This window comes from Zeus faber, assembly GCF_960531495.2.
Source record: "Zeus faber genome assembly, chromosome: 22".
Taxonomy (NCBI): Eukaryota; Metazoa; Chordata; class Actinopteri; order Zeiformes; family Zeidae; genus Zeus; species Zeus faber.
In genome coordinates, this window is record NC_137209.1 from 23,803,010 (window position 1) to 23,818,698 (window position 15,689).

The 15,689-nt window shown below is 43.6% G+C and overlaps 2 protein-coding genes across 3 annotated transcripts in view; both read right to left on the bottom strand.

Moving 5' to 3' along the window:
* Positions 1–812: 812 nt before the first annotated feature.
* On the bottom strand, positions 813–7,201 carry ankrd46b (ankyrin repeat domain 46b). Its single transcript, XM_080022892.1, has 4 exons — positions 7,121–7,201; positions 4,052–4,394; positions 3,294–3,452; positions 813–2,930 (listed from the first exon to the last, which is right to left on the bottom strand). The coding sequence occupies exons 2-4, from the start codon at positions 4,360–4,362 to the stop codon at positions 2,714–2,716; spliced, it is 687 nt and encodes a 228-aa protein (XP_079879018.1). The 5' UTR covers positions 4,363–4,394; positions 7,121–7,201; the 3' UTR covers positions 813–2,713.
* Positions 7,202–11,817: 4,616 nt separating this feature from the next.
* col4a6 (collagen, type IV, alpha 6) overlaps positions 11,818–15,689 on the bottom strand; it is a gene marked incomplete at its 3' end in the record, with an annotated part of 134,705 nt that continues 130,833 nt past the window's right edge. For both annotated transcript variants that reach the window (XM_080022882.1, XM_080022881.1), the window contains 4 exons: positions 13,020–13,211; positions 12,720–12,891; positions 12,366–12,480; positions 11,818–12,078 (listed from right to left, as the gene is read on the bottom strand). In XM_080022882.1, the coding sequence (XP_079879008.1) occupies positions 11,818–12,078; positions 12,366–12,480; positions 12,720–12,891; positions 13,020–13,211 (740 nt within the window). The remainder of the gene's footprint in view (positions 12,079–12,365; positions 12,481–12,719; positions 12,892–13,019; positions 13,212–15,689) is intronic.

Below are 15,689 nucleotides of genomic sequence, written 5' to 3' on the forward strand. Positions count from 1 at the left end.
CTCGCTCAAATCAATGTTGAAATAATTCCTGTGATTATAATATAATATATCTCTGTATCTTTAGGGTTTTTTTCACCTTGAAATATATTATTTTGTTCAGTCAAATTACGTCTTGTAATCTATGGATACGTTTTTATTTTTTATCCTTATTTAATAAAGCATTGACTGAGCACTAACAAGTAATAACAAGTAGGAATATTCTTCATAAGGTTTAAAACAAATAAAAACACAGAAAAGACATAAAAACAGGATCATATTAAATATATAAATGTAAACCCAATAACCATAATAAGATGAGATCGAAGATTTAGCGAATTTCAACGAAACATCAAACTGTGCCATCACCATGTTTATCTTTATAAAATCTCCAACATCAGCAATGTGCTTTTTGTGAGTACATTTATGTGTATTCCTCTGCATTTATCTACTTTTATACACTAATTTAAAGTGCTAGTCATTAATATGCTGTACAGTAAGTACCTCTGCAGTGTACTTATAGATCAAAGCACGTGAAAATGCCATTTATTGTGTTTTTAAGCACATCTTGTTTTTTTTTTTTTTTTACACCATTTCTGTGTATTAATTGCAAATACTTGTATAACAAATCTACTTTCAGATCACACTTCCGTCCGTATGGCGCGTCCATCTCGGTGTTGTCTGAGGAATGACTTCAACCGCAGTTAACGTTGAATTTTCTATAATTTTCCTAAAATACTTGGTTAAAATAAGCGTGAAGACATGTCGGGGCTGAGTGCTGCGTCTGGTGGTTCAACCCCAACGCCCGGGCTTCAAGAGGACACGGACCAGACTCGAACACGGACACGGTTTTATTCATCTTCCACATCAGACATTTCACCGACGAGGACCCTCCTCCCCAAACACAAACCACACAGAAACTCAGCGCAGCGTGGTTCACACGGCAGGAAAAACACAAGAGTATGCACGGCAAATCAAAGTTCACGGAACAAAGCCGTCGGAGCGAAGCGTTGACGACCTTTACAACATCACGTGGATTTGGACGCAAGGCAGCTGTGCGCCCTCGGAGGTAACGTCCATCGGCGGCGGATTTGTATTGAGTGTAAAAACAAGGCGACACACGGAGGGCGCCGCTCGCTGGGGTTTGGCAGCGTTGGGAGTTCGCGGTGCGGGGTGCGGGGTCCCGGTTACAAGTAGAGTTAGAAGTGATGCACCGACCAGAGGGGGGAGATATATATATATATATATATATATATATTGTTTACAGTTTGTAACTTGAAGGCAGAGTATAATACAATACAAGGAAAGCGTTTTAAGTGACATTTCCAGCTCGAGTGAGCTATGCCAATGTAATCAAATGTAAATAAATGTAATTAAAAGTAATTACTACTGCAAAGTGACATTGTAAGGGGTCTGCTAGAGTGGATCTGAACGGGGGGGGAATTAGGAATTAGGGGAGAACAAGGGCCGGGTGTCAATCAACCTCCCACAATTTGCTTCCATTTGATCCGACATGGACGCTCACCATACCATTCACCATCCGCACGTGGACATTTCACCTGTGATAAGGATCGCAAACAACTTTTCACTTTCATCATCTGACGTGCATCACAACAGTATTCCACAAACAAACTAATTCAGTCTAATACAGAAATAAATGTGGAAATATCAGTATGGGCATTTTTCCAAGCGATTTGGAAACCAGAGCAACAGAGCTGAGCTGTATGTAGTGTAGTTGTTGTTTGTTGACCAGCTCCACTGCAGCTGCATGTGTTCATCAGCTCAACCAGGAACCAAGACCTACATTCTGGGTTAAAAACTAAAACCAGCTCACATCACAGAACTCCTTCATGATATACTTCTGTGTGTGTGTGTGTGTGTGTGTGTGTGTGTGTGTGTGTGCTTGCTTGCGTGTGTGTGTGTGTACTGCCTTTCCCATGGCCTCCCTCCAGCTGTGACTCTGTTTGGACACTGAACAAAATCAGGGTTTGTCCAAACAACAGTTTTGGAAATCCACTTTCCCTCTGTTTACACAGTGAGGGGAAGATCTGCTCTGGAGTGTTGAGTATTTAAAAAAAAAAAGGAAAGAGAACGTTTATATACATGAGAATAATAAATCGGATTTACACACAAAAGCAGAATTTCCTCACAGGAGCGAGCGACAAAGGGTTAAATTATGACTGTGGAGATGATGGTACTGATCCATATCTACTCATTTCGAAATAGGGACGGCTGCTGCTCCTGTCTGTAAATTCGTGTTACATTTTTATTTCTTTTTTCATATTTATTTTCACATCATTTCTAGTATTTCTTTACTTTATTTAATTTATTTTTCAGTTCAACGTCTGTTTTTTTTACGACATCATTTCTTCATTATATAGATTTTCATTGTACTTTCTGCATCAGCTCTAAATGATGTTTAAACAGTTTTACCTTTGTTTTTATGTTGAATTGTTATTGTTGTTGCAGTCAATGAAAATACAAATAAAATTAAAATCCTAAAATAATACAATGAAGTGAATTTGACGTATAAATCCCCCAAAGACTTCAGTTAAAACCTTCTGACCGTCATTGATTTTGCCAAAAAAATGCCCGAAACGATATCGATGACGTAATGGAAATCTCCTGAGGTGGCGACACCACAGACAGATGACAAAAAACATGTCAACTCAACACTGTGTAAACAAAGCGGAAAGCCAGACTCCACCACTCCGCCCTCCCTCCGCCCACTCCCCGCTCAGTGCACCAGCTCCAGCTGGTTGGCGGAGAAGGGGAAGACCCCGCTGACGTAGTAGGCGATGCCCAGGGAGAGCAGGGCGATGACCACCAGCAGCAGTAGGACCCTCCAGAAGCCCAGGTCCTCCACAAACTCCTGCCAGGTGGTCCTGAAGCTGGACAGCACGCCCTCGCTGCTCTGCAGGTGGGGGTTCAGCAGCGAGTGGCTCTCCATCGCGCTGCCACACAATTGGATTCATTTACTTTCATTTCTATTTCATCAGCCTGTCCATTCACCCTTCCAACCATGCATATATCCTTCCAAGCGTGCATTCATCTATCCAGCCATCAATTCATCACTCATCCAGCTATACATCCACCCTTCCATCCATTCATAGATGCATCCAACCGCCCATCAATCCAGCAATTCATCCATCCGTTCATCCACACATCCATCCATCTACCAACCGTCCAACCTTCCACCCATGCTTGCGTCCATCATCTACCCATGCATCCACCCACTCTTCCACCATGCATCCATTGTGCTTCCAACTATCTATTCACCCATCCACCCTTCCATCCATCCACCCTTCCACCCTCACCTCTCGCTCTCGGCCATCTGCATGGTCTCCAGTTTGGAGTGGGGTCCCCGGTTGAAGCCCTTCACCTCCTGCTCCTCCAGGCCCTCCAGGAGGCGGATGGCGTCCTTGTTGACTCCGCGCCGCTTGGCCAGTACCAGCGGGGTGGAGCCGTTGTGGTTGCTGTTCACCAGGACACAGCAACGTTTACCTCAAACACCAAAACCACCCCTCTGGAAAGCTGGACGTCAACAACTTCTCTGGACATTAATTTGAACCGGCGCCATCCCCAGGACAATATACAATAACAAGAGGCCTGTATTAGGAATATAACTATTATTATTATTATTATTATTATTATTATTATGAATAACTATTATTATTAATAACTATTATTAACAATAACAGGAAATATTCTCAATAATGACTTCGATGTCTCAAAAAAAACAAAGTCAGCAAACTGAGTGTGTACTTTACATTGAAAGTTGATCAGATCAGACCCTACGTCAGTTTTGGACACAGGGAGGTAAGGTGGTGTCATTAATATAAACTACATTCAAGTCGTAGTTAATCATTACTTTGACCATAAGAGAAAATGGTTGTCATGACTAAAATACTGGGTTAAAATGGGGTATTGAAGAATATCTCTCAAAATCTGATACCCAGTGCCATATCAAACTGAATTGATGAGTTTGATGACTCTGTATTGGGTGATACTTTAAGATCCCTGCATCTCCGCTTTAAAACATTCACAACCTCCACCTGCAGAGCCTCCACCTCACCAGATGTCAATCTTCAGGCCGTTGGACACCAGGAACTGGATGGTGTCCACGTGGCCGCAGAGGTGCAGCGCTGTGTTGCCCTGGTAATCGGTTGCCAGCAGGTCGGCGCCGAACTTGTGCAGGAAGCGGCAGATGTCCACGTTGCCGCGGGCGGCGGCCAGGTGCAGCCCCGTGCGGCCCCGGTTGTCCCGGATGTTGGGGTCGCATCCGGTCTCCAGGAGCCGCTTGGCGAAGGGCAGGTCGCCGTCGATGCACGCCTGCAGCAGGGGCACGCTGGTCTGCGACGAGTCGTTGATAAAGACATAGGACATGTCCGAGTGGGTGTCGGAAAATTCCAGCGTACCTGAGAGGGCGGAGGTGAGACAGATAGACACACGGTAAGATAACATTTCATTAACTCATCCCACGGGGGAAACTCAGGATAACGGAGAACGACCGCCGGTCTGGAAATGCAGCGAGAAATGACCGAGTCCCTGTGAGGACAGTGCTCGCTGCCCCGTCTTGCACCGCCACGTCAGCAGAACCACTTCATTACAAAGTACTTTTCCATATACAAGGAATCATCGGTGTGTTTCCCCACAAACAATTTGCATTCAAAATTCAAATCATATAAAAAAAACAAAATGAAAATAAATGTGGTAAAACAAAATCAAAATAGCCAAATATCCACAAATATACACAAAAAGGGGACGAGGAGAGCAAGCAATTAATGCTGAGGTGGGGATTTTAGAAATAAAATGATTCTCGCCTTTTGAGACTGTTTGACTGATCGCGTTATTCCTGTATTTTTTTTGTAAAATCGCCAAGATTCCACAATCACATGTTTTTCCATCAATATTTAAGGAGAATTTTAAACTATTGTTCAGAAATGTCCCAATCAAAAACACATGAATTAAGAGTTTCTTTCAGTTGGGTCGGGAGAAAAATAAGTGTTCTAAAAATAAGTGTCTAGTGTCAACCCAATTATTTATGTTCTCATCTACAATGTCAATAAACAGCTCTTCTGCAATAAGTAAATATGTATAGAAGTAGATGTGTATTATAATAAGTAGATATGTATATAAGTAGATGTGTATTATAATACGTACATATGTATAGAAATAGATGTGTATTATAATAAGTAGATATGTATATAAGTAGATGTGTATTATAATAAGTAGATATGTGTAGAAGTAGATGTGTATTATAATAAGTATATATGTATAGAAGTAGATGTGTATTATAATAAGTAAGTAGATATGTATAGAAGTAGATGTGTATTATAATAAGTAGATATGTATATAAGTAGATGTGTATTATAATACGTACATATGTATAGAAATAGATGTGTATTATAATAAGTAGATATGTATATAAGTAGATGTGTATTATAATAAGTAGATATGTGTAGAAGTAGATGTGTATTATAATAAGTATATATGTATAGAAGTAGATGTGTATTATAATAAGTAAGTAGATATGTATAGAAGTAGATGTGTATTATTTCGGGGATTTTGGGGTGGTAGCTCAGGAGGTAGAGCTGGTGGTCTAGTCATCTAAAGGTTGCTGGTTGGATCCCAGGCTCCTCCTGCTAGCATGCTGTAGTGTCCTTGAGCAAGACACTTAACCCCTCATTGCTCCTGATGGCTGCGTCCGTCGCTGTTTGAATGATTGTAAGTGGCTTTGGATAAAAGCGTCTGATCAATGTAATGTAATGTAATGTAATGTAATGTAATGTATAGAAGTAGATGTGTATTGTAATAAGTAAGTAGATATGTATAGAAGTAGATGTGTATTATAATAAGTAAGTAGATATGTATAGAAGTAGATGTGTATTATAATAAGTAAGTAGATATGTATAGAAGTAGATGTGTATTATAATAAGTAAGTAGATATGTATAGAAGTAGATGTGTATTGTAATAAGTAAGTAGATATGTATAGAAGTAGATGTGTATTATAATAAGTAAGTAGATATGTATAGAAGTAGATGTGTATTGTAATAAGTAAGTAGATATGTATAGAAGTAGATGTGTATTGTAATAAGTAAGTAGATATGTATAGAAGTAGATGTGTATTGTAATAAGTAAGTAGATATGTATAGAAGTAGATATGTATTGTAATAAGTAAGTAGATATGTATAGAAGTAGATGTGTATTATAATAAGTAAGTAGATATGTATAGAAGTAGATGTGTATTGTAATAAGTAAGTAGATATGTATAGAAGTAGATGTGTATTGTAATAAGTAAGTAGATATGTATAGAAGTAGATGTGTATTGTAATAAGTAAGTAGATATGTATAGAAGTAGATGTGTATTATTATCAGTATCATACGGATGGAACAGACAATGTGATTCTTATTTGCAGTTATTTCATTTACTATGATCGTGCAAAAGAGGCTGGACCACAGTCCTAGGACCCTAGTTTTTTTTTTAAATATAATTCCACCCAAATACTACTTTCTGTACAATACTTATAGTTTTCAAGGTTTATTCCATCCAAATACTACTTAACGTCCAAGTACTTTTTGTTTTAATGGTTTATTCTACCCAAATACTACTTTGTGCCTCACCACTTTTCGTTTTCGAGGTTTATTCTTGCAAAACAACTTTCTGTCTTGTAACTCAAGGTGGTTTCTGGGAGCTGCATGTTTAGCAGTTTGTGTTTTGATCGTAATCATCTCCTCAAATAAAGTCAAATAAAGAGTTAGAAGATTAAAGAGCGACGCTGTATCAAAAACGAGCATCCGAGGAACGCGGTCCTGAAACTGCAGCACGAACAAACTCCTCGTTGTTTCTAAGACAGTTACAACTGGACCTTTCATGGTCGTGACAGCTCCACGTACATGCAGAAATATCCCAACAACATCCGCAGCTACACTCCGTCGTGTCACAGCATTTTAATTCATCTCGTTCGTCTCACACTTTCCGGACCTTTTGTTTTTAGCTTGCTAAGCTAGCATGCTAACGACAACCTCAGCCTCCGGCGGTTCAAACGGCGTTAACCTCGTTTCTTTTCAACTCCCAGACACAGACGCACAGATTTCAGAGGTGATTCTCGATCACGTTCATGCAAAGTGTTGTTTTCCTGCCTGTTGATGAGCTCCAAACCAGGTGGGAAGCTTCAATCCGCCGCTCTGCGGGGTTGTTGTGATGCTCGCAGCTGGATTGCTTTCACGACACGCGCAGGCTGCTTTACGGCATGGGTTCAGTTAAAAATAAAATAAATAAAATAAAATAAAATAAAATGATCTGTTCCAACTCAGCCCTGCATAGAAATTGTAATAGGATAGATAAACCTCCATGCAAAATATGTTCTACATCAAAATGTATTCATTTTTCTCCCCAAATATCAAAATATCAAATGCTACCTTTATTCTGATCGATTTGATAGTGATCACTACAATTCTATTGTTGGTCTATTGTTTCTTCATGGTCACACACTTTTATGGGATTTTAAAGTTCACTTCTTTGACTTTGTGCAGAATTGAATAAACAGCATAACCTGTTTTCATTTCATTTTTTTTTTTGCATCCTCGTCTTCATACCATTGCAGCCTCTAACATTCTTGTGATGAAGACATCAGTGTCGCTGTGCACATGCACTGCTGGGGTGGACCGTCAGTTTGAAAGGAGGACAGAAAGCTGTCATCACTCATCACTGGCATCACTCTGATATTCCCTAACCGGACATTTCGAGCGCGTGTTCCATCCAAATCCATCGTAATGAACCGTTTTCAGGTTATAAACACACAATTAGACCGAAATAGAAAGTCTATCTATGAAACATTGCATTGTGGTATGGTAAATGGCAAATAAAATTCATGTCGAACAGATTAATTTAACCAATCAGGATGTCCAGGTCTAATGTGTTTACTCCGCTATATTGATTATTAATTCTTTAATACGATTTCTTCTTATTTAAATAAGTCACTTATTTCCCCAGATATCGCTAATCTAAAACTGAAGTCAAGGGTGCAGTGTGTAGAATTTACAGAACGGAATGTAATATAATATTCATAAGTACCTTTTAACTATTGTCCCATGAAAATAAGAATCGTTGCGTGAACCTGAAATGAGACGTTTTTATCTACGTAGGGAGCGGGTACGCTGCACAGAGGCGGCCATGTTGCACCGCCATGTTTCTTCAACGGTAGCCTGGAACGGACAAACCAAACACTGGCTGAGAGAGCGACTTTGTGTTTTTCTAAGTTGCCGGTTGGTTGCGATCTGCAACCTCACCACTAGATGGCACTAACTTCTACACGCCGCACCTTTAAGTGTGTTACTCTTTAGATTCAAATACTGCCTGTAATACACTCAAACATTCTTGGTTTTATTTCTTTATTTCATAGTGTGAGCACAAAAACAAACATACACAGTACAGTATCTGATACGTCGTCGCCCATTAGATCTCTGTGGATCCTCTTTGAGGAAAGTGGCTTTTCCTTCCTGTCTCTGTAGGCACTTTAAGAGAATATCACTGGTGTCTGCTTTGCATAAAATGCTCTTAATTTCCATCAGATCAACATCTCAACCAAGCGGAAACACACAATTTAAAAAACATCTCAGCATCTCTTTGCGTTGTGTTATTCAAACAATCACAGGTGACTGTATAGATTACTTTTTTCATATATAAACATAATCCTAGAGGCGTTTCATTAAATCATTCTATTATTGAATGTACAAGCTCGTCATCTTCCCATTCCCACCCTCTCAGTGAATAAACCTATGAAAACCAGGGACAGTTAGAGTGATCTTAGGTAAAATAATTACAATCTAGATTACAAAAAAAACCAAAAAAAAAACAGATGCATGAACACACAAGGGAGGAAATAATATTGAAATAAAATAAAATAAGCAAAAGGCCTGAAGAGCAATAAAGAGCGATGTGGAAATAGTGGTTAAAAAGCCCCACGCAGGATGCCACCATCTGGAGAGATGAAGTTGTTCTTATCCACATAAAATTAAAAAATAGATTCAAAATCATTTTTATTCTGTTGCCACGGGAAAATACTCAGGAATAACTTTGCTCATGAATTGAATAAGACTGAATTGAATAAGACCTTATGCTGCGTTCCTTCAAAGTCGGAAATCAGCAAATCCCAGGTCCAAATTTCGACGCGTTTAGATTAAATCCACACGCCGGGAACGTTGTTCACCCTCAACGGTGTGTGCCGCCGTGTTGCCGTGACAACAGCTCTGTTATCTTCGTAAACTTCCCTCATGGAATCCCAATTTTAAATTGCCATTCCTTTGGACTTTTCCAAGAACGGGGGGCGGATTTTCCGATTTCCGAGTACCCTTGAACGCAGGGTTATTCCCAGATAATTAAATGACGAAGTGGAGACTTAAAAAACAACATACAAATAAAAAACAACAACAGGTAACTAGTATCAGCATCATACACCAAAAAAAGCACTATGTACAAGAAAGATGAACAAAAACTAAGAAGGGAGTGTGTTCTGGTGGTTTTCTAACCTGGTGTTAATCCCCAGATTTTGGTCGCGACGTGAGAAGAGAAGGATCACTGTGTCTTTGGACCATGACCAGTAGTGGAAAAGTCGAATATTTCACAACAAGCTTTATTTTTGTTTTGAAAGACTTGGCAGTTGGAATTATTCCATTTTGGTTGCTGACAGAGGGAATATATGGCTGTAAAATAAAAATGGATATATTTGAAATGGCGGGCGACCAACATTGAGACTCATATAAACCCAGCTGGACATTTCACCGCAGCAGATCCAACGGATTCAAATCAGTGCAACAGGGAATGTGAAGCTGACGTAGCACGGTCGGAGCAAGGCGTCGTATCCGGGGGATCACCGGCATTGACTGCGAACGTCGGTCGGCATGTTTGAGTTAAAATGCTTGTCGGTTGAAAAACTGCCAAACTGCCATGATCCTGCAGCCATCTTGTGAGTAACCTCGACCCTTCTCTTTCTCCCTCCCTTTCTACATTTTTGTACATTTTTTATATTTTATATTATAGCGTATTTCCTCAAATAAAAACCGGGCTCCTCATAAATGTCGGGGTGCGGTCTACACGAAGTAGCTGCGGCGCTGTTCGGGTCCAGAATCCGCCCCCAAACAAAGTAAATAAAAACAATTTTAAAAATGTGGTTTTATTGTAGATGTTTTTAATTTACTCCGTTTCCTGCTGCTTTCTAGCAGATCCCAGATCGCCTCTTGGGGCAACTGCCGAGCGCTGAGCGCTGTCGCTTTCCAGCGCTCCAAGCAGGAAGTGGTGCGTTCAAGGCGAACACGGAAAACTGTAATTCCCCCTTTGGCTACCACCACAACTGCAACTTTTAGGGAATTGGATATAAATATCAACTTGCTTCCAGTAAAGACCTGGTGCCCTCTGCAGGTCAGGTAAATAAAGGCCCCGGTCACTATTTGAAAAAATACAGTATTTCTCTATGCAATTGAATAGAAGTGATCCCCCGAAAATGGCGACCGACGTCCATAGCAACCCATAGCAACCGTCAAATACAGGGAATGTGAACATTCCCTTTATGTCCACGGTTTGGGTTTAAACATCATTAGCTGTTGCATATTTTTGTATTTAAAGTTTTAAGAAAGTGCGGTTTGCCATTTGTTTTGCATGTGGTTTCACAGGAAGTTAACCAAGAAGATAGCTGGGCTGGAGATCAGGGTTGTAGCACCGTTGGTATCATATCATATCATATCATATCATATCATATCATATCATATCATATCATATCATATCATATCAAAACATATCATATCATATCATATCATATCATATCATATCATATCATATCATATCATATCATATCAAAACATATCACGTCCTGAATACTGTAGTAGTCAGTAGCCGTAAACAGCTAAAGCTCTGTTATTTCCGTGTATTTTTAAAAGGTGCACACGGAGCAGGACCAGGGTCCTGACAGGTGAAGTCAGGGTTTTATCATTCCCCATAAACAATGGAAGAACAGAGTGCTTTTGGAGCACTGCTGGAGTCCTTTGGCCCCGTGGAAGCCTCGGGCCCTGGCCTGCGGTTCCAACCAGCAGGGGGCGCTCCAAGGGAAGTCGCCCCTTTGTAAAAAACAAAAAACAACAACAGAAAAACCCACGACAAGGAAACACAACGTGAAATACACGCGACACAGAACAGACACAGTAGCACCACTGTCAATGATAAACTAGTGACCAACACCCAGCCCCTCCTTCCTCATCCCTCCTTCCTCATCCCTCCTTCCTCATCTTCCTCCTCCTTCTCCGCATCCAAATCCTAAAATCCTCCCTTCACCATGATGCAGGAGAGGGGCGACTCCTTTTCACTCAGTTGGTTAGTTTTCTAATTTTTAATATAGTTTAGTATACATAGAGCAGGGCCCGACATAAACGTTTAGAGGTTGCCGAGTTGGCGACCATGCATCAACTGTTGGTTGCCAAGGCTAACGAAATGGTTGCCAGGCTTTCATCATTTCTATAATTTGATCGATAATGCTCCTCGATAGTTATAATCCATTTTTAACATATTTAGTGGTTGACATTGACGAGACCGCAATGACAGCACACGGTGGTTGCCAATGGCCCAAATCGGTTGCCCAGTCGGGGCAACTGGGCAACCATTATTGCCGGGCCCTGATACAGCACCTGCTCCTCTCCTCCCTCTCTGATCCTCCCCGTCATTCCTCTTTCTCTCTATTCTGTCGGTCACCGCTGAGGCCTTTGAATTGAATTACCACTACTTTCAGTCTCTCGCCCCCCCCCCCCCCCTCCAGCCCCCCGGCCCCTCCGTCCGCCCATCGCCCCGGCAACTACAGGATCTTGCTGCAGACCTGGCAGCGACTGACCCTGGAGAACTGCTGGTTGCCCTTCAGGGTCTCCTGCGGCGGGGCATCCACAAACTCGCGGCTGGCCTCCACGGTGGTCAGCCAGAAGCTGTACTTGTTGGCGAAGTAGTGGCAGGTTCCCTTGGCGCCGTTGCACTCGATGAAGGGCGTGGCGCGGAAGTCCTCCAGGCAGGAGCCCGGGGACACCAGGGACTGGCCCCCGCCGCCGGCGCCCGCGGCCGTGTGCTGGAGGGGGGGGGGGCACAAAGAGCAGCGTTTTGGAAATAACTTGACAACATGTCACACTCCCACAAATTATAATAAACATAAAGATAAACAATAAATGGTACTCCATGAGGTAATGAGGTACTCCATGAGGAAATGAGCTAAAGTAATGAGGTACTCCATGAGGAAATAAGGTACTCCATGCGGTAATGAGCTAAAGTCATGAGGTACTCCATGAGGTAATGATCTCCTCCACGAGGTAATGATCTACTCCATGAGGTTATGGGGCAAAGTACTGAGGTACTCACCATGAGGAAGGAGTAGCCGATCCAGAGGCTCCTCCAGCCGCTGGGGCAGGTGGGGATGTTCATGTCCTGGCTGTGGACCGCCACGGCCTGCGACGGAGCCTCGCACACCGAGCACCTGGAGGGGTCAGAGGTCACATCAGCACCACATCACCACATCTTGTCGGCTCTCATCGCTCAGGCGCTTCGGCGGACGCGAGCGAACGAGAAATTACAACTAAAGTAGCCCCCGGAGGTGAAAAGCAGCGTCCGGCAGCGAGGCCCTTCACAAGGGGGCCCGGGACCCCGCCCCGGGGGACGCCCCTGGCTTCCTTCCCGAGGTTTTATTCGCTGGTGGGTGAAAGCAAAATGGCCGACCTGCTGATGTAGGGGCGGATCTGCTCCTCGCTGACGGGCATCATGGGAATGGGCGCGGTGGTGGACAGCCAATAGGATTTGTCGTTGCGGCTGGCGTAGTAACACACCTCGTTGGGGGAACAGTAGAGGAATGGGATGGTGCTGAACCTGGGCAGGCAGGAGCCGGCGAGACCTGGGGGTGGAGGGAGAGATGGAGGAGAGGAGGTGAGTGAATACAAAAGAACATGATCTATCCATCATCCACCTATCCCTTGTCCGTCTGTCTGTCTGTCTGTCAGACTCCTCCCACATGGCTCGTACCCAGGTCCTGGTTGTGGGCCTTCTCCTGTCCCTCCACGTACAGCAGGCTGTAACCGTCCCACAGCCGGGCCATGCCCTGCGGACACATGGGCACCAGCTCGCTCTGGCTGTGCTTGACCAGCGTGTAGCCGATGCTGCTGCTCCGCCCCACGCCCCCGGGGGAGCCGGGGAGGCCGGGCTTGCCGGAGAACCCTGGAGAGAGGAAGGGAGGAGTACATCATGAATACAGGTTAACGTAGAGTCAGCCCTCACTGTTCTATCACTGTGAAGGGGGTTATTCGGGGGTAATGACCGTCTGGCTGTGCATTACGTGGGTGTCACTTCATGTGCACTGGGTTCTGTATTTGATGGATATATTTTCACCTTCTATAATTTATGCCCCCGTTTTATTTCATGTCCTTTGAATGCTCATCACGGTACATGACCCCACACATTCATCTGCACAGCTCACCTTCCTGTATCCTGAATATTGTCTTATATTTTACCAGCCTTTATAACTGCATAATTTGTGCCTAGTCACCTTACTTTAAATATTTACTGTTCTTCATGTGTGTGTGTGTGTATACATATCCTCGTACATCGTCCTCGAGTCGAGCTCTAGTGCTGAGGTTGCTGTGTAGTGTATCACTGCTCGTATTGTAATATTGCAACTTGGACTACTGGATTGACTCTGTACATTTCACTGCTATTTGCTGATCTGCCAACAAGCTTGTGTTCCAGACACACCCCCTATTCAGGTAAGTCCTCTCTTATGTGGGCGTGCTCTTAGCCAGGTGCAACCCTAATCACACGAGCAGCTGTATTCTATCACCTATTTATGGTCCTGCCCTTGAAGCGTTAGCTTCAAGCGTTGGCCCATTTGTAGTCGCTCTCGTGTGAAGACGCTCTGTGTAAAGACGCACGTCTACCTCTGCACGTCAAATAGAAGTGCATTACTGACTAAATCTGTTTTATTGTTGTCGTTTGTTGTTGTCCCTTGCTGTTGTTTTTCTTGTTATTATTGCTGGTTCAGTCTTATTTGGCACTTACTTGTCCTAGCTGGTTTCAGGGTAGTACCGGCATATCTGCAGCTAACTGCTCAGCCATCAGCAAGGGTGTGAGCCAAGCAACTCCCTCTAATCAGTAAACCCTTTGTCTAACTTTCTGGGCGTGTCCTCCTTCCGCTGGACAGGGATAAATACCCTGCACTACAAACTAACTCTGAGTCGAGCTCTAGTGCTGAGGTTGCTGTGTAGTGTATCACTGCTCGTATTGTAATATTGCAACTTGGACTACTGGATTGACTCTGTACATTTCACTGCTATTTGCTGATCTGCCAACAAGCTTGTGTTCCAGACACACCCCCTATTCAGGTAAGTCCTCTCTTATGTGGGCGTGCTCTTAGCCAGGTGCAACCCTAATCACACGAGCAGCTGTATTCTATCACCTATTTATGGTCCTGCCCTTGAAGCGTTAGCTTCAAGCGTTGGCCCATTTGTAGACGCTCTGTGTAAAGACGCACGTCTACCTCTGCACGTCAACCGAAGCAAGGACACCGAACAAGGCAAACCTGCCTTCTTTCTCTCACTCCATACAAAATGTGCTACTACCGCATCCCTACAACTTCAAGGTCACCCAGAAAGCGTCGTTATACCATACGCCGATGCAATCCGGGTAACCTCAGGTCCCTGCAGCAAACGTCTTCTGCAAAAACCTCCTTCTCTGTTGGCTTGTGGAATTGTCGATCTGCAGTTAACAAGGCAGACTTCATTTCTGGTCATGCCAACTACCTCTCCTTGGAGCTCCTTGCTCTCACTGAGACATGGATTAAACCGGAAGATAGCGCAACCCCGGCTGCACTCTCCACTAACTACTCATTCTCCCACACATCCAGACCATCTGGCCGTGGTGGTGGGACTGGCCTGCTAATTTCCAACACATGGAAATTTAATCCACTGCTGCCTTTAAACAACTTTGCCTCCTTTGAATATCACGCCGTCTTGGTGACTGCTCCGGTGAAAGCCTATGTGGTCGTCATCTACCGTCCACCAGGACAACTAGGTGACTTCCTACATGAGCTTGACACCCTGCTGTCATCATTCCCTGAGCACGAGTGTCCCATGCTCGTCCTCGGAGACATGAACATCCACTTGGACAGTGCGAGCTCGGCTGACTTCCTGTCTTTGGTTCGCTCGTTCGACCTAAGACAGATCCCGACTCCACCGACTCACAAGGCTGGCAAAGAGCTTGATCTCATTCTTGCTCGGAGCTGTACCACCGACAACCTATGGGTCACTCCTCTTCATCTCTCTGACCACTTCTTCATCCACTTCAATGTCCAGCTACCAAAACAACCCCCCACCTCCCCACCCATGGTTACTATCCGCAGCAATCTCCGCAACTTGTCTCCCACCCACTTCTCCTCTGTGCTCTCCTCTTCTCTTCCACCCCACGACACTTTCTTCTCTCTGCAGGTAAATGATGCCACTGACTCCCTCTGCTCCACCTTGAGCTCATGTCTGGATAGCCTGTGTCCACTATCCACCAGACCTGCTCGTTCAACCCAGTCGCACCCTTGGCTGACTGACACCCTCCGGACAACGCGCACCGACCTCCGAGCAGCCCGGAGGAAATGGCACAAATCCAAAACAACTGAGGATCTTGCTAGCTACCAGACACTGCTGTCCTCCT

Bases quoted from the DNA above. Each gene is read 5' to 3' on its own strand.
- ankrd46b (XM_080022892.1), bottom strand. From the start codon at position 4,362: ATGTCCTATGTCTTTATCAACGACTCGTCGCAGACCAGCGTGCCCCTG. The intron at 3,453-4,051 runs GTGAGGTGGAGG...CCTGGTGAACAG, and splicing joins GGCCTGAAGATTGACATCTG to CAACCACAACGGCTCCACCC. The intron at 2,931-3,293 runs GTGAGGGTGGAA...ATTGTGTGGCAG, and splicing joins CAGATGGCCGAGAGCGAGAG to CGCGATGGAGAGCCACTCGC.